This window comes from Hemibagrus wyckioides, linkage group LG25 (assembly GCF_019097595.1).
Source record: "Hemibagrus wyckioides isolate EC202008001 linkage group LG25, SWU_Hwy_1.0, whole genome shotgun sequence".
NCBI lineage: Eukaryota > Metazoa > Chordata > Actinopteri > Siluriformes > Bagridae > Hemibagrus > Hemibagrus wyckioides.
This window is the reverse complement of record NC_080734.1, coordinates 13,384,739-13,404,807: the sequence shown is the minus strand read 5'-3', so window position 1 is coordinate 13,404,807 and position 20,069 is coordinate 13,384,739. Positions and strand designations below refer to the sequence as shown.

Genomic DNA, 20,069 nt, shown 5'->3' with positions numbered 1-20,069 from the left:
GATTTGTATTTGCTTAGTGCGCTAATTAACTGCATTATCTGCATTTGGAACTGAACCACGAGTGGGTGTGACCTAAACGGGTAAGTTTTATTTCATTATTTATTTTCACCTAATTAGATGTGAACCCTACCACTATTCCTCAAGGAACATGGCCACTGGAAAACAAAGTTATGCTTTAAATGTTGCATAATATGTAATTATATTTTATTATATTATTTTGAAACTGTGTAAAAGTAAATTAATCAAATAAACTTGGGAGACCCTAACAGATATATGCTTATCTGTGCAAAGCATGTGATCTATGTGAGCTTTTTGGAGTAGTGTCTCCTTCTGGGAAGTGTTAAAAATAAATAAATATAAATGTCAAATTAAACTTATATTTGCATAAGTGCCACACAAAACGAGTGCAAACACACCATGTCACATCACAGAGGGTTAAACCGCCATTAATAACGATGGCACGAAAAGAAGCAGAGCAGAGCAAACGTCTCTGCTACTGATGAAAGTAGATAAGCTTCCAAGATCAGTCCAAAGCCAGCAGACAAGCATCTAACAGGGAAGATCAAGGCCAGGAGAAAAAGCTTGCGTGTGGAGCTCTGCCACTACCATCCAGCAGATAAGTTTGACAAGCAAACAAAGGGGAGGGAAAAAAATGCCCCCTATTTGTATCTGTTAAGAATATTATAAGTTTATTCTGAATCATGTGTATCTGGTTGCTGCCCTGGTGCATATTAAACTTATTTTAGTGACAAAGGCATTAAAAATCTTTTGGGTTAAATACCATTTTTTATGTCATTCCACAAATGCAAGATTAAAGAAGATTAAGTGACTAATGTTTTATTAAAAGTATGACATGAGACACTTAACATTTGTAGTCACATTGAAATTAGTCCAAGTGTATTACTAAGCTGTACTGCAGGAAAGCCTGTACTGTTGGTATTAGAGTGGGAAGAAAGGTCACTTCTGTCACGACTTCCTGCACTGTGCTGAATTCGGGTCTGGGGGCCAATGCAAACACTCAACCCATTCATCCTGCTCCAGTACCAGAGCTGGCACAAACCAGCTGTCATTAGCTCTGTGGCATTATCAGGAGAATGGCTCCAAGCCTCTCCAAACACTCCTGCTTTTGAATGACCCAGACCTAATGATGTGGGAAAGAAATGGAAGGCAACAGAAGGAGGAAATAAGGAAAGAGGTGGGTTTTTCCTTAGTAGTATTCCCAACTTGGTAGCTGAGACACGGATCTACACCCTCTTTGAGAAACAAAGGCTGCACCTGCAGAGAGATCTTCCTGTTTGTGTTGGACTGGGAAACGTTTCCTCTATGCCCTCTCATCCACCCCCAGCCGAGGCTGTGCCAAGCCTTGCTCTTTTGGGCTGGCCACTCTGCTGAGTCAGCAGTATTGACGCTACACTGCCGAGACACGACTCCAAACAACCGTCCACTTCTACTCCAAAAATCCATCCATCCTTATAAACCAAGCTCTGCTGCATTATGCTGAACGAGCAATGCACCAAATTAATTCACATAAAAAGCAGAATTGACTAATTAGTGCCTGTGTCTAGATTTGTCCTGCAGTGCATTTTAAATAAAACAGCAGTTCAGGAAAAAAAGCTGTTCTTTGCATCAGAATGTCCTGATTTTAGGTACAATCTATGTCCCCTTTTTAGTCCCAGGGCAATAAGTAATTAGGTCTGTATTTGGGACACAGCATGTGTAGCTTGGCTAAGTAAACAGCACACTCTCTGAAATGTATCAAGCAGGATTTATTAAACATCTACTGGCTGCATGAACAGCACATTAACCGTCGTCTCTGTGGTTATTCCACAACACTGACAGCAATTCGGTGCAGATAACAATGATTCATCTCCCTGCTGGGAATGAGAAATCTCGTGAACAAATCAGAAGCAGACAAAGAGTGAGCAAGGTCTTCTTGTGTAGACACATGATTTTCCCTCACATTCACTGCATTCCTTTTAGATCACAGACAGGTTAGTTATACCTGCATGTTCTTATTTATGTGGCAAGACTGAAACAGGGCTTTACAGGCTTAAACAATAAGATTTTTTGGAAGCCAACCAGGTTTGTGACTTTTAGTCTCCAATCTGAAGCATGACATACGTACTTATTAAATTATTTTTCAAATTTAGGCATAAAGGACAGAGCAATCTTAATCCCACAGTTGTGTTCTCGGATTACAGCTTGAGAACAGAGTGATTTCTCTCCAGACATTGATACGGTTGGACAAACTAAAGATGGATTTCCACTGAAGCCGGGTGCTGGAACTGATGATAATCTGTCAGAGGTTGATCATTGTCTCTTTAAGCAGATTAGAGGTATAATGCAAGTACACCTGAAACCCAAGTGCACTGTGTGTCTACCTCGAGCTCAATAAAAATAAATGCAAGAGTTTTGCAAATTTGTGGTATAACAGAGGACAATGCCTCGAAGTTAAAGTTAAATGTATTATTTTATTAATATTATACGTTGAACTTTTATACGAATTTTTGCAAAATTGCATGTCTTGTTGCAGATGCCTCGTTTGCAACATGAGACACATATGAAAAGTCACTTTGTGGTTCAGGATTCAATGTAAACAGCACAGCAAATCCAATTTAATAAAAGGGGCTCAGCTCACACATATTAACTATGTGTGAAAAGTGGCAAAGTCTATCCAAAATTCCACATTCTCACTATCTAGGGATGGTGGTGTAGCTCTTCAATTCTCAAGGGAGCACTTTATAGAAAAGCTGCACTCTGCAAAACATGCTCTCCCACGGCTACTTTTTAATTGGATAATAAATTAGCATTTAAAATACAAGAGGACCTTTTAAAGGCCTTTTTGTGTCTTCCCTTTTCAGAAAACAGGCTTAATGTATACAAAGGCTGCCCATAAAAACACACATTATGAAGACGAAGCTCCGTTAGTATGCAGGCCTTGGATGAAAAGTGGCCACTTCTCACCAATGAATCTCTGAGCATCTGAGATGAACCCAAACTTCTTGTATTAGAAAATGGTTCAAATGTATTAAAGTGCAATTAAAAAAGCATACATTATTTCTTTCTTCCCCACACACACACAAACAGCATCTGCTCTCACCTTCTTCTTGCTGCAGTAGATCTGCCATTTCTTTTCTGCAGGCAATGCAAACATGGCTTCTCTGTGCTTCTCTGTGAGGTCCAGCTCATCCTGGAATAAGACAAAGTGTTGGTGTTCACATACATCAATACAAATTATCATTTCTTTCTCATTTCCTAACACCACTCATCACATACAAGTAGTAAAAATAATATCCCCATAATTTAATACATGATAAATAAATGGTTAATAACATATGAATTTGAATTACATACTACAGGCTTGTGTGAAATGATTAATGAATACATGTCTACATATAATATTTCACAGTCATCGAACCCATTACTTTTTACTCTGATTATGTTACAGTACCAGACCTGACAAGCTTAATGTATTTTTGTGTAAGGATTCTGCAAACTAACATCAGCGTATGCCAATGTCATTGTTTGCCAACCATCATTTTCTCCAAAATAAAATGCAAGTTAAGGCAATCGATATTTTAAGTGAGAGTCCAGAGGAAAATGTCAGCCATGTGGATGTTTTACAACAGCTTTGTAAAAGGATGATATCAAAAATGTGCTTTTAAGGGTTTTTTTTTTTGCTTTATCCACTACTTTTATGATTTTGTGCCTAATATATAATAACACACATAATATTTACACCATCGCTCTGGCTGTTATGAAAACAAAATGAGAGGCGCTCTGATTATATATGTGTTTAGTAATGTATGGAAATCAGCAGAACCAGCACAAAAAATGCAAGCAACATGACAGAAGGTGAAATCCACCCCTGCTTCAAGCGATAATCTCGTTTGTGCACTGCAGCCATGTATCTTCTAAGAAATGCTTCTGCACAAAAATGCTGTAAAGCCGGTCCTATACACATCCCAGTACTCTTATTAAGAATATTCCCATACTGAACATTAGCTTAACACACTCAATACAGACTGTCTTCACTTTACACTGTAATGTCCATAACTCCACTATCTGATGCCACTCAGTTCCCTTTTGAGACTCAGGAAGCTTTTAACACCATCACCTCTGGCTTGCTCATCAGTGACCTAAATCTACATATGAACTGCTATGGAATTGAATTGAATGAAATAAAGTTGCCTTTTCAACACCTGCCCTGCACAACAGTGTGTTTATATCTAGGAGCACTTTAAATACAGACCACTAGACGCTGAAGGACTTACACGGCAAATCAAACTACTTCCCACACATAGCTGTCTCTGAGTAAAACACACACACACAGAGACACACAAAATACACTGTCATGCTTTCTGACAATAAAGGCCCCCAATAAACTTCTTCACTAGCAATTTCCTTTCATTCAACCCTGGAAATAGCACACCCACAACAAACACTGTTGTGGTTGGCCCGCGATAATGGTTCTGAGTGCGAGAAAGCCCATGTGTCCACAACCACAGATGCTCTGGAACCTTGCAATTGTCTGAATTCAACATAATGCAGACACACAAACATGCACATTAGTTCCACTCATAACAAAATGACTGTTGGGGTAAAACCGTGTGCTTACATGTGTTGTAGCACCTCCCTTCATTCTATCACTCCCTCTAAAGGCCTCGGGATAAACACCCCACCCACCCACCCTTCACATACCATTCCACACTCCTAAAATCGCAACAACATGCCTTTATCATGTTTATCACACCCTGAACCCTAACGGAGCAGCTATAAAGAACGTTCCTGTATGACACACTAATGAGATGAATAGCTCTGTGTGATTTTGTGTTTTTTATTGAAAATTACGATCTGTAGTGTTTGGATTGTTTTATCTGCATGATTTAGCAGTATGAAGCTGCTTAATAGCTGAGAATAAGTGCAGCCCGAGTGGTGTGGATTCAATCATGTCATCGTGCAGCGCTAGCGCTTATCACGTACATCCACTTAACCTTTACACAACCTTCCTATAAAACAGTCTGTCTGGGTTTTTATCATTCAATCATTCTCAACGCAAAGCTGTGCGAAGTTACGCTCAGACATGTCAAGCATGTCAACATGTCAAGCCACCTAATCAGGTCTCCCATTTTTGGGAAGGAGAAACCTGTTTTAAACCAGGTCAGTCCTTTTCTGGGACAGAGGCACCAGCAAGTGATTCTAAAGTGGAGCAGCATATAAAGGGATCAAAACATTAACTGTGTTAGCACGCACCCAATGTACGGGCAGTTACCAGATTATCTGTAATCTCATATAAACTAAATATTGGATCGAAAAATACAAACTGTTTTGATTCATTTGTTTGTTTTTATTTAAACATCAGATTCATTTTCCTTAGTGGGTTCAGTAGCGGGTTATAAATCAATCCTAGGTGTTGCATACATCACAGTTTCATCGTTATCAGATGATTTAAAGGGGATTATTTCAGTGACTGTAATATTTGGCAAGGTTTTCATCATATTTGTTTCAGCTATCAATCAAGTATCTCCTGAGGGAAAATACAAACATCTGTTCTTTGTAGTTGAAAAAGAAAATAATGTGGACCACCAGCATTCATCCACTCATAGCAAGATGCTGCTTTCACTTGCCTGTCAGTCATTTCTGGACCAGGTTTCAAGCATTTTGGCCTAAGCAGCATGAGTGTTGGGGAAAGTGGCTTTGGACAGAACGCTGTTTGGAAAATTAAAATGCACACAATCACATTGGGTGAGTGTTCTAAATCTTCTGAATATTTCATGTTTAATGCATTTAGCAGACACCATTATCTACTTACATTTATCTCTTTTTTCCCCACTTTTTTCAACTAAGCAGCGGACAGTTAAGAACTTTGCTCAAGGGCTCAGCAGTGGCAGCCTGGGGATTTGGGACTTGAACCTTCTGATAGTTAGTCCAACATCTTATCCACTAGGCTAAACACCAACCTTTGAGAATGTTACTCTCATGTTCGATTGTGAATGAACATAGTGACAAACTTCCTGCTTTCACTCCCCACTACATTCTACCAAATAATATTCAAGTTCAGATGAAAATTCCATGTGGTGTGCTTTTAAAATGTACTATTTATCACAATGTGATTCTGAAATCCCTGTGGGGAATTTTTTGCGTGCCTTCCCATACAGTCACTTGCTTTAATAATTTTATCAGCAACTACAGAGCGGTGCTAATGTTTTCCTGTCTGGTGGCTCCTGGTGACAGTAAAGTCTCTTCTGACCACCAGGGAGAGAGGAGAACGGAAGAATGGCTTCGTCTCTTTTCCTGCAGTATCATTTCTCATCCTGTGAATCTCCTCATCGGAAATGAGATGCACATTCAGCAGAGTTCTATCCTCACCACAAACTCCAATTACGTAGAAAGCATAAATGCATGGGGCCAGAACATTGATCTTGTTTTCCTCGCTCCTAAACAATGAACAAAACACTGTAGTGTCCCTTTCTGTGGGCTAACGTTATCCATGCACTCAAAAATCATAGCTTTGATTTTCATTATAATAAAATGAGTAGTGAAAAAAGGATTTGGTGTATATGTGGATAAAAGTAAGAGGTCAAGTTTTAAGAGAAACCTAAAACTTACTTATAAAGACAATGTAACTTTATTATCTCCTGAATTACAGGAGAGTTTTGCATTTATACCTAAACATACTCATGCTTCTTCACAGCACGTCAAGTCTGTCTTCATTTTGTACGGCATTACGTCATCCTCATCCTAAAATGGAAAACGGCTTATAATAGCGGTAACTCCATCCTACTTGAAAGAGCTCATGAAACTTAACCCTCTCACAGAGATTTCAAAAAGTATGGCTAGATTTTACAGAGAGACAAATCCACATAAGGGGGAAAGCTCCATAATCCTCTGAGGGCAGATTCAGGGCACAATTTAAAATGGCAGGATGACTCCACTCCACTGTATAGACAGTCAAAGAGTTCCTTTTTCCCCCAAGAAACCCAAATTGGCCACAAACAACATGTCAACAGCCAAAGAAGTCCAGGATTATCTCCATTTGCTGCCCATTCTGAGTACAGCCAGTCTCACCAAAACTACATCCAACTCCATTCAATAGAGAACACCATGAACAGCTGAATCACTGCTAAGGACTGCAGACTGCACCATTGCTAGTTTCCTCAACACTCTACCAAGAAATGAGCACCTAAATTGACTATATTGGTCACTCACAGGCAATTTATTAGGAATGTCTGTAACTCCTGGAACATTCATGCAATTATCCCATCAGACAGTCATGTGGCAGCAGCTCAATCCATGAAATGATGCAGATTCGGGTGTCAGTTAATGTTCACATCAAACAGAATAGGGAAACGGTGATCTCAAGGATTTTGACCATGGCTTGGTTGTTGGTTTGATTATTTCAGAAACTACTAAACTATAGCGTTTATACAGACAATTTATAACTGTCAGATTTCGGTAAGTCTCTGCCCACTGTAGTCTCAGATTCTTGTTCTTAGTTGAAAAGAGTGCAGCCAGTGTTTCATCCTCCTCAGGGTTCAGGGTGTTATGTGTTCTGACATGCTTTTCTACACAACACAGTTGTAAACAGTGGCTACTATTGCCTTTTGATAAAGAAGAAGAAGAAGCAGCATTAACAACAATGCCATGGTCAAAGTCACTGATATGAATGATGTCAACATGAACTGAAGCCTTTCTATATGATCTACACACGTCAAATGTGTAACCCTGTTCAATTTGCATGAGCGGTTGCTAAGTGCATATGTACATTTGATCCTTCAGTATCCATAAACACTTACTACTACTTCTTACTGCTACTTCTTCTTTGTCATGTTTTTAGCCAACAGAGTTGCCGTGAGCAGTATCTCACCACACAGGCATGTGAAGCGAAACAGAGATGCAGCTTGGATAACGGCTCTTCAGTCCAGCACCAGAAGGAACATCTCCAATGGTATGCAGTAGAAACAAAACAACTACAGTGGATCTGTTTGTGTAATCTAGTGTTGAGCTTCATACAAAAAGAAGCCATTTTTGTTATATTTAAATTGTAATAATTTATGCACTATACACATTATTGTTCTTGCCACCAAAACTCTAATGGTTTCTCATTCCACTTTTTGTTTAGCTAATGAAAATAAAAGTAGTTTAAATATTTGCTCTTTAATGGAAGCTGGTGTTCATGCACTTGAGTGCAAAGTGATTTAAGTTTATAAGAGAATGGTCTTGGTAAGTAAAACACAGTTTGGCACAGACTGCACCACTGAATCCTTCTATGGCGTTGCCTTCTTGGTCACAGTTTACACCTTCATCTCCATGCTATATAAGGGAAAGATCAAGGTTGTATAAAGACCCTCAACAGCTCAACAGCTTTTAGCATTAGGCTTTGTCTGTGCCTAGCACTGTTTACTTGACATAATCTTGTGCATGCACCCAGCACTATTTCTTATACAACGTAGATCTTTAGATAAAAAACAAAATCTCAAATTCTCACCAAAAATCCCCTACATTTTGTGAAAATTCTCAGTTCTCATGCAACCTATTATTCTCGCATCATGCGGATTATTTATAAACAGCAGTTTATAAAGTCATCCATTGACTTTAATTTGCAGTATGAATTTAACCACAACAGAGAGTTCTTTATGAAAGACACAGCCTAGAGCTTTTCCAAAGGCTGTATATAAAATTTGAATCAATCTCTAATTGAATCTAACATAATTTGGTCATTAGACAATGACGATCATTCTTTGGGGTTTAGCATGCAAACTAGATTGAATTAAAGTAAAAGAATGAATGTGCTTTGTATCCACTAGAAATATCAAAAGGTATGTTTAGCTGCCTCTATAAATGATCTGTGGTATTTCATTGAAAGGTTTTCAGCCTTTTGTGAAGAATCAAAATTGTGGATGATGTGGATGTCAACAATTCGCCCGATCAGAAACCTTCTCAAAGCAACCTTATGCGTATCGACTTGGATCGTGAAAGCACAGCACGTGGCAAAGGCCATAAATGCCTCAGTAAAGACTGTGAAAAGACTGACTGAATCTGCTCTGTATTGTCCAGCAATTCAAAACCAAAAGAGGTTTAAGAGACGGCCAGACAAAAACAGGCAATTAGTCTACAGAGCAGGCCAAGACATAAGGCCACTTAGAAAGATTCATTGATATGCAAAGAGGGTCGAGATTTTCAGTGTAAACTGAGCCACCAGACCACAGGGGATGGCAGTGAGCAAGAAAGAACTAGGAAGTAAAGTAAAAAAAAAAGAAGAAGTGTAAGACAGAAAGAAAGAGAGAGTGAGAGGGACCAGGAGATGAATTGCCATGCCTGGCGTGGTACTTTTATCCCTCTCTAGCTATCTCAATTTGATCAGGTCATTTAGCCCTGCTCCTGCAATTACTGCAAATTTCACAGAGAAGGAGGGCTGAATAAATTTATCATGGTGCAGCACATTCCCATTCATTAACTCTGTATGCGGTCGGGGCATGATAAGAAGAACTCATTACTATATTAATATCAAATGTTTAATAAGAAGCATGGCTATTCTTCGCTTTCAAAACAGTTTTAAACACTGACATCCATGATACTGCACTAGAAACAAAATCCTCCAGTTTTTTGGGGGACAAACGACATGGGAATCTGCCTCCATGTAGATACACCACAATATTTAACGATAAACATATCTAGTAATAAGATCCAAAATGCAACCCTGCACATCACTGACCTTAAGACACCATCCATTACTGTATGATTAGTAAAATAGATATTGGCATTCACTGGCTTTCTCCAAAAAAACAGTATGCCAATATCTATTTTACTAACTTTGAAACTTAGGCTTTGAAACCAGATTTTGTGTTTATATTCAGTGACTATGGAATATTTGAGCTTATCAGAGTTTTCTGACAGTTTTAATGTATAATGTTTACTGGAGCTGGTCAAACAGCTGCTGAAACTATTTTTCTGCAGATGTAGTTAGCCTGCTTGATGTATGCTGTCATAATTTTCTCGTCTGACTTCTCTGAGGCAAATAATGCTGGAGCATTTGTTCCTAAAGCCTATATAAGTTTTAGGAGGAAAATACTGCAAATGAATCATGTTTACATATTTTACAAACCTTTCCTGTTGTTTGAGGTCAGTTTCTCGTTTGAATCAAGCCCATAAATCAGCCAGTGGAATCCTTTACAAATTACATTGTATAAACTCTTTTTAAATAGTGCTTTTGCAACCTGCAATTTGGACACCAACATTCTGCCAGCTTTACTCTGTAAGTTGTATCATGTTGCTACAACGTTCGATCTCTATTATAGCTCACACACACATACATGACATTAAACCCAATATGACTCATCAGTGGGTCTGCCCTTGTACTTGTCATTACGTTCAAAGTCCTTTTTATGGGCTGGTGTTCACCTTTTCTGTCCTCTGTACAAGTGTATCAAATATCATTGCATCCTGAATCAGCACTCCAATAAATCATCATTACTCTAGCAGAAATGTCTTCATGCTTATTTTTATAGCAACAAAAATAAAAATCTAAAAACATATAGTATTGAAAAAAAAAAGAGAATTCTGATTAAGTCACAGTGATAGGAATGAAGGTATGTTCCTGAACACATGCTGACACTCACCACAAGCTCAGAGAACATGCAGTCCAGCTCATCGTAGCTGGGAATGGGGAGTGTAGGCTCCATGGTCTGCAGGACAAAGTCCTCCCGCAGCCGGTACGTGATCTCTGGATGGTCATTGCTCTGGAAGCAGCAGAAGATAAAGGACACGCCCCGGCCTCCACCGCCACGTTTACGAGGCGCCATGACTCCTTGAGGAGAGGAGGGGGCAGGGGTCAAGGGTGAGGGATGAAGGGAAAGGGGTTGGTGGTCCTCCCTCAAGTGACTCAGCTATATAGACTTGTCTCTGTCACAAAACCCTAAGAGAAGAAAGAAAAAAAATACATCATGGTCAAGGCATATACCAAGCTAACACAAACCAGTCAAATGGGGTATCACTTTCAGCAGACCTGAGAAACACCAGTGTGCCTTATCCTATTTCAGAGGATAGATTACAGTTTACATCCACACACGCTTTTGAAAATGTGAAGCACATAAAATGAAGACAGCCATAAGCTTGGAAATTCTTTGAAGATACTTAACGATTACAATGTGGTCAGTACAACCTATTCATATACCGGTCTCAAGTCCGAAACAATTCATCCAAAGCGCACAGGGAAGGGGTATCGTCCTGCTGACTTTGATCTGGTTCAGGTTCATTTATAAAGGCTGAAGGAAAAGTAATAGAGGTGCTAGTGTCTCACATCAGATATAAAATTGCATTAAAATCGTACAAACATTGCTGAGTGGAGCTGAGCTGATTCCACCCCCTACCAACAGCACAAGGTGGACCGGAGTCCACTTAATGTAAAAACAATGATGAACAGCCCTTAAGGTTACCTATGCTGAGCATAAGACTACTGTATGTGCTATGACAATTGTTTTGATCATTTACTTTTACAGCATTTGCTAAACACCCTTATCCGGTGTGACTTACAGAAGAGCTTTGTAGTCTTTCCATTTGAATAGAATTCCATCTGAGAGATTTTAGTACAAAACACAATGTTTTTAAAAAGAAATTCTAAGTGCTGATTCAGGTGGTTTGGTGAAGATGTAGGTCTTTTTGTTCGGACAGCCAGGGAAAGTTTACTCTACTACCTAAATGCAAGGAGAGAGAAAAAAGACTTGATGCATGTCTTCCTGGTAACTTGAGGGAAGGGGGGTCCAGCTGAGCTGTGCTCAATGCTCAAAGGGAGTGTGAAGTGTAGAGCTGGGTGTGATTCATCAAAATCTAGTATCAAAGGTGTTACTCTAAAGAAGCCAGCAGATTCCCTTCAGATTTCTCCATCTGTAGCACCACTATGCTACTAGATTCTATACTGTAAGTATACACACGAGACGAAAGCAATAACCACTGAGACCCTAAAACTAATAGAGAATCACCAAGACCAGTCTGAAAAATTATATGCCTTACATTAAGATGAAATAGTAAATATGATGTATTGTTTTTTGCTTGTGCATCGTGCTTATTCTAACTGTATTTTTATTCTAACGTGCAAGTACAAATGTAAAAGAAGGCAATGGACTGCTTATGCTGATAGAAAAGTCTGTAAGACATCAGGATGAGTAGGTAGACATTTACAATTATAGGGAATAGCCCATAATTTCTTAACCCTGTGTCCAAACAAGAGGCATATGTTTTTGTGTGGCACAAACACTCCAAAAATGTCAGGAAGTGTCATGTTGGAACAGCGCAAACATCTATATTACATGTGAAGAACCAGCTCTGTTACAGGCTGATGGTGAGGGTGCTTATCACAGCTGGACACCCTCAAGACCTGCGGATAAACAGTGGGAAAATCTACAACCTAGCTCAAACTTACCATAATTACTTACCATAATTAAAAATCTTTTGCATATAGTGAAAACTGAGGTGTATTTAGTAAGTCAAAAATAACATGGGTGGACTACTCAGAAATATTTTCCTCGCACTTTTTAAATAACAGAGTGGGGTATGGACCCCCATCTGCTGGCTGTTGGTTACCAATATAATCCACACAGCTGGAGCACAGCTGAACCATAACCCTTTTAGCCCGTCTGCCGCCACCAAGGAATCTTGAGGAGCCCAACCCAAATGGCTGAGGTAATCCAGTCCCAACTGCTCCTTCACTTACACTCGGTTTTAATCTCTGACAAGAAGAATGTAAAATACTTATTTTTCAGATGAGCACAAATTTCATCCTGATCTTAGTGCACTGATTCTGTAAGACCAGACAAACTGACAAGCACATTAGGGCACAGACACCGAGGCCTGATTGGGACTGATAACCCAGATTAGGCAAGAAAACATGAGCATGCATGAATTCTTCTACTCTGTGGTGCAACAGATTGGTATGAGGCGTCTCTCCTAGTTGATATCTGCATAGCCCTCATCATCCAAGATAAGAAGGAAGTATAAACGCTCACAGTGTACATGCTGCCTTGCCCCTCTCTGAGACTGAGATGGTGATCAATTCACATCGCCCATCACATTAGTCTAGGCCATGCTGTGTTGCTCTGAGACAATAAATAAGTGATCTGTTTCCCAATGAAATGGATTAGGTGTGTTGGTGTGCCGTGTTAATTTCATCTAACAGATGCCCCAGATCAAATGCTACTCAAGGTTATCTAGGCTATTCCACAACTCTGGGGAGTATCCTGACCCCAGAGCAGGACTCAATTCCTCATATCTCGATTGTTTTGAAAACCATCCGGTTCATTGCATCCTATGGCTTTTTAAAGCCTCCTTATGCTTGGCCCATAATGCTCTAATGAATTGCATTTAGTATTCAGATGTGGAAGCTCATGTCTTTTTACATCGCTTTGATCCATTGCTTAATGCCTCACCAGTAGATTGTGATGTAGTGCTTGGTTAAGAACTAGACAGGAGAGGACAAACAGTAGCAACAGACAAGAGACGAAAAGTATGGGATTCTACAAAATATATTTACTACAGAGTCAAATAGAAAACCATGTTTCTGTTACATTTGGTTGAAACATGTGAATAGAAGTTATGGATTGTTTACCAACATAAGACCAGATGGAAGTGAGATTTACAATCTAGTCATTCAATCTGCTGAGCCAAAATCAGTATAGAGAAATGTACAGCCTTTCCCAATTGCTATACAGGTTAGACTGAGAAACTGGGGGTTAAACCATATATTCTCACTGGCTACTTTATAAGGAACACCTATACACACCTGCTAATTCACAAAATCATTCAATCACCTATCGTGTCAGGAGCACAATACAAAAATAATGCAGATACATATCAAGAACTTTTGTTATTGTTCAAATCAAACACCATAATGGGGAATAAATATAAAATGTGTGACATTTTTTCAACAGCCTTTTACACATCTCAAATCAGGCCAGCTTGTTCACTCATGATCACTAGGGATAGGTCCTATTTTGGTTGAGAAAATTTAGTCCAACTATATAATTACGCTCAGGACTTCCACATACGCAGACAAAATTTATTGATTCTTCAGAGGTGCACCACATTTCTTACGTCTAATTACAAATAATTGCTTTTAATCAGCAAAAAATAACACTCAGACATTTCTTTCCCATCCCTGTGAAGCAAAGCGGAGGTGGCCATGTCAGTAAGTGTTATTTTCTTTGGATATCAGAAGAAAAATAATTTCAAATTAATACCAAAACCGACTTCTCCTAAGATAATAAAACACCCCTAAAAGATACACACTGATAAGCAAAGCAGTATTTCTATGCAATACATTAAACAAAGATATTGTATCACCTAAATCTCCACATACCACACTGTTCTCCGATTTCCCACAAAACAGAGCCTACAGGTTTCTGGATATCATGTGCAAACCACAAAAGAAGCTTTATTTCCACAGAACAGTTCACTAGCTGATGCATTTCATATTTTATATGGTAGTCAAAACACAGAGGCAACGGCTTATAGATCATACATGCAAAAAGTGAAGCAGAGATAAAGAAACAAAGACTAAAGTCTGATTAAGCAACAGTTAATAGACAGGATGTGAATCATACATACAAGCTTACGTTTCCCATCTAACAACACATTTTTGTTCACCTGCATAAACTGAGAAAAACAGAAATGAACCTGATGACTGTCATGTGAACACTGAGCGGCAGTTTTGCCATGGGGAAAAAATTCCAAAAAAGTAACACAATCCATCAACCCCATAACTTGAACCCTAAACCACCCTCTCAAGAGTGTTTCTTCCTACAGCATGCTTAGACACACTCTTATAAATCAAGGTCCTCAACAGCTTAAAGACTCATGGAGTTACTTACAGTGTTGGTCAATAGAGCCAAGCAGAACATTTAACCAAAGAGAAAAACTCTATTACAAAGTGTTTTTTTTTTGTTGTTGTTGTTTGATTTACCCAAAGCTCACAGACCTTATCAAAATTGACCAAAACATTATTTACATAAAACTGATTTATGAATGAACAGCAGTTTATTTCAACTCAAGCATGCCAACTTATTTCATGGAAGCAGGCACAAAATAGAAAAGCCGACTCTAAACATAAATAAAAGCTACTGAACCAGTCACACAGGTTCTATATGGTACTTCTGACACACGATAAACTCATCTGTGGATCCTCCTCCAACCATGAACACATCCGATCTACAGTGACAGTGTCTGAAACTCAGCAAATAAATTACTGCTCTGTTATAGTGCTGTATGTCTGAAGAATGTAGGCAATATTTAAGGCAAACAATTTAATCTAGGTATCAGTGTATGCAAGTTTTAGCATATCTTTGGTACCCTTTTCTGGCTACAAGCATCAGAATTTATGGTGAAGCTTTCTGCGTGATATTTGACTCTCTCTGTGGTTTCCAGCTAGTAAAATGTAGATTTCTTTGTTGTTTTATTCTTTTACCCTTGCAAATAAGACTGCAGCAAATTAAAGATGCATAATTGGGCATCTTAAACAAAAATAGAAGAAGTTAGAGTATAAATGCAGTTTTTATTTGTTCAATCAAGAAGACATCATGTCCTAGTTTCATTTTTAGTAAAAACAATCTAAAAAAATCCATGAATTACCAACATACACAGAACGTCCTCTGTAATATCTTTCCAAATCAACATTCATACAACTCTTTTAGTTCCCTCTATTAAGAGTGACAAAACATTAAAGAAGGAAGTGGGTGACCTTTCTGAGATTTGTATGGAAGACAATTCTAAACCTCCTTTTAATTGTTTAATTGTTAGTTCAGTCATTTTTTAAATCAGAGTTTTTACTCCTACTTTCCTCTCAGCTCCTTTCAGACTTACGTCTGCTCCTAGAGAGGCCCTAATCTGCCCCACAGGTGTGCCTCGACACAACACATTCCACACATAGCCAGCTGGCTTTAACCACAGACCTGCTCTCATCTCCCACTTTACCCAGTAGTCTCCATGAATCAACTCTCCAATCAAATCAAACATTCTCACTGGCTCACTGGCTCCATGTGCTACTATTGCACGCTAAATAAATTCAAAAGATGTCAACTCCTCTGGTAATGTTTATTTAAAAAAATATACATTTTACACATTTCAATCGTCATTACTATAAAATCCTACTATAAATTCCGTTGCCACATTTCCACTCTGCACAATAGCTCAGCTAAACATTTGAATATTCAAAGCTTTCAACGAATGTAAGGACATCCTCCTCTCTTAGCTTGTAAACAAAAACACAGAAGCTAATGTTCGGTCTGCACGTTTGTTCGCCTTAAATTTTGCAGTTTCCTCTACAGGAACCTATTCAAGAACCTCAAGAACTTAGGTGCATTTTCATTGAAAGATCAGGGCTGATTTAGATCTTGGGTTATAGTATCAGAATGTTTAGCTCCTGTTTCAAAGGATGTACGTTTCTGCAGACTGTGGATGAGTGTAGCATGTCATACTGATCATTGCTAATTGGTCACGCACAAGCTTGACAAAGTGATGAACCTGCTGACCCAAATATCAGCTAAATCACATAGCTGGCATCACGTCGGTTATTTTCACAAAACAGTTATAGTCTCTGCATTGTTCTGGGAACCCAATACAGGAAGTTGTTCAGAGCCTGTTGCTGCATTTAAATGCAGTTATGTTCACAATGTTTATAAGAAAATCCATATGAATGCATGAGGGTTGTTTAATTCACTACTGCTCAAATCGAACCTTCTGGGTTCAAGCGCTACAATGTGATGATGTTTTTCAGTGTGGTCCAGCCAGCAACATTCAGTTTCTGACTAATGCAATATTTCTGGTCGATTGCTACTCAATTTAACACATCTGAGGAAACTGTTAACATTCCCAGTGGTTTTGTCTTGTTTCCACTGTCATTCTCCTAGTACAATTATTTGTATAAAAGACTTGGCTGCATGCTAGATAGGTAAAGTATAAGCTTCAGTCACTGCCTGGCTTTTGCTTAGCATCCATCCATGGTTTCCTGTTACCTAGTAGCAGTGTTCAGGGTTTTAATTGTATTGAGCATTCATATTCCCGTGTTTCCCCATGTTCAAACCGTTCAGGATTTCTCAAATGGTTTCATTTCTCAAATGCTTCTTGAACCTCTATGCATTCATATGACATTGAAACATTAAAATCCACCAGAGACACAAAGAAATACAAGCAAGACACCAAGCTGAGCCTCACATTTGGGATGTGTGTGTCAGCAGGAATACGGCACTGGCTGTGATGTGAATTTATCTGATGTGACAAGCGAGAGACCCCTTGCACACAGCAGTGCCTGCGCACTAATACTCACTAGTCCATATTGACTTATACTCTTCATCTCTCCCATTTTTTTTAAACCGTCAATGTCCTCGCCCTTTTTCTGCCTCTCATGCACTTTCTTGACAAGATAAATGATTCACACCAATCATTTCCTTTCTTTTAATAGGAGTTCTCTGGAACTGCACTGTCACCATATTATGAATGCTTTTGGTACAACAGTAAAACTGTCAAAAAATTAGATAAAATATGTAACGCATTAGGAAAAAGTCCAGTGGCTGATTAGGTTATTGACAGGGGAAAAGTGTTCAAATTAAATTAAAGAAGAAAAAAAAAAAAAGAGAGAGAGAGAGAGAGAGAGTACTGTTCAACATCAACATCTTGATGAACGCATGCTTTGTTAACAACAAGCTAGTCAGCGCACAATGCTAGTAATGCTTTATAATATATTTACTTCCTCAAAGCAGCAAACCAATTAATTTGCTTTGTGGACTGATATAGGGTAAATACTACAATAAGCTCATTTAAATGGTGAGGTAATATTTTATTTACTGTTAACGGTGTGGGCATTGATATGATGTCATAACTTGACATCAAGGTTGAGGAGACTGATCTGACTTTCCTAGTGTTTCAGTGGGGTTTAACAGAACTTGTATAGAACGAGTGAAAATGAGCTTTAGTTAAAAGCAGCACTAGGCCTGGTTTTCCACTGACTAACGTTTCTACATTAAACAGTTACTTACATACACAGCAAGCCGCCGTCATTACCTGCCACACACATTACGCTGTTGTTACTATAGTTAAGTACTTTCGAGTTCTTGAGTTCTTATTTAAAGTACTTGCTTGCAATGCCAGTTGAGGATTGAGGCAAACAACAGTGTGTGTAGGGGGGGAGGGGGTAAAAAGTGGGACATGTCTGTATCATTTGAACACACACTGGACGGAGATTAGGCTAGAAAACAACCAGGTCTTTGGATGTCATTTATTTAATAAAGAATCTTATCCTCAGCATCTAATTACTGAACTGCTCCTATCTTCAATTTGTTCACTTGAGGCATATCCTTCTGTTGTCACTTCACTGTGCTAGTGTTCTAAATCAGCTGCCTCAAAACTGTGTCAGGAAAAATTGTCATCAATCCTGTTTTCTAGCAATAAATCATTCTACAAGAACATCAACCATCTCGTTATTTTGATTCTGACTTTCATTCCTGGCTTAACCCCACCCTGGTTAATGAAGACTGAAATTCCATGTAAAATAATACATGTGTGAACATAGCTTAAGGCTGGATGGATACCTATAGTATAGGTTAATGTTGGGATTTAATACTGGATATATGCTTCATGTTAGAGCCTGTATTTTTATTAGTCTCTAAAAGGCAGTTTGCTAGAAATGCTCCTGAGAGTGGAATGAAGCACAAGATCCTTTGATTACAGGAGTGCTAAATTCAGAATACCAGGCCTACCTTCACTCAATGCAAAACCCACGTTCAATGCATCCCACACGTAGTGCAACCTCTAATTTAAAAACAACCCCTGAAACATTTCACACATTGATAAGAGAGTTCTGACACTGAGCAGGCCTAAAATAACTTTCTTGAATCAATAGACTATGGAGGGTCGCTCGGGAGCCATTAGTAGCTCCTCCGGGTGTGGGGATTGCAGGCAAGACTAAAAAAATGAGATAAGGTCTGAGTTTTTACAAAAGAGGTGTTGAGTAACTGAACTATTATGAGAAAGGTCCTTCATTAATCACCCAGGCGGTGGTAGTTCGAGGGTTAGCCATCGGGTGTCCCGTTAGTGTTGTAATAACCTCACGAACCACCGAGCTGACCAGCGAACCCTCCAGAACTAAAGCAGCGACATGATCCAAACACAACCAGCCCTGAGGTGAACCCACAGAGAGGCTCAAATTCCACACTCCCTCAGTCATGTCTTCAGGAACTTTGAGAGAAAAACGCAGAGAGAGAGAAAAAAAAAAAGATCAGGTCAGAGAGCCGTTCTTCCAAACAGATGGCTTGTCAAACGTGTTCAGCAGACAATGAGCCCCATCCCCCAACTTAACGTTTGCACAAGCCACACATATCCAGCCGCCTGACCCACCCAAACACTCCAGCTCTCCACGGTGTCCCTCACACACACTCCACCACTCAGAAGCAAGGTCAGGGTGGGTTCAGTGGGCTGTTAATATTAGCTAAAGTACAAAGTTAAAGAACTGCTTGCTGATCACGCAAGTGTATGCAAATATAATAGCATTTAACCTTTGCTTAAGAAAATGGCTGGGTTTATGCGATTATATTTTGTGCCATAGGCAAAGTAATAAGGCTGAAAAATTAGAAAAGCTTCTAATTGATATTACTAGATTATTAACAAATTTACATTATTCGATTCCTCCAATTTTTAAATCGATACCAGAATCAAAGCTCTGAAGTTTCAGCGATGTGCGATCTCCTTTTATGAAATGTCAAAGGCACAAAGACAAAATCAGGAGAAAAATCCTAAATATATTCCAAATATGAATGAGAAGAATGTGTGAAATACATTAGTGTGTGAGCGTCATGCCATTGCATACGTGCAACACTTAAAGGCAGGAAACAGAGTTCCAGTCAGTGGACTACAGAGTAGGTTGTGACCTTTGGAAGTGTGCAGCAGAGACGGAGCCTGATAGAGGAAGTGACTGGACTCAGTGACCACCGGTTACTATCCGAGGACTCAGCTAGAGGACAGAGAAAGCAAATACAGCATTCTAACAAATATTTTAACTGGATACTCAACAAAGCAACCAGGAAAAAGAG

At 39.0% G+C, this 20,069-nt stretch overlaps 1 protein-coding gene across 7 annotated transcripts in view; it reads right to left on the bottom strand.

Annotated features, from left to right (window-relative positions):
- daam1b (dishevelled associated activator of morphogenesis 1b) overlaps positions 1-20,069 on the bottom strand; it is a 65,572-nt gene that overhangs the window by 23,477 nt on the left and 22,026 nt on the right. For all 7 annotated transcript variants that reach the window (XM_058378725.1, XM_058378731.1, XM_058378727.1 and 4 more), the window contains exons 2-3: positions 10,620-10,915; positions 3,101-3,190 (exon numbers count right to left, since the gene is read on the bottom strand). In XM_058378725.1, coding sequence (XP_058234708.1) covers positions 3,101-3,190; positions 10,620-10,802 — 273 coding nt within the window. In that variant the 5' untranslated portion in view covers positions 10,803-10,915. The remainder of the gene's footprint in view (positions 1-3,100; positions 3,191-10,619; positions 10,916-20,069) is intronic.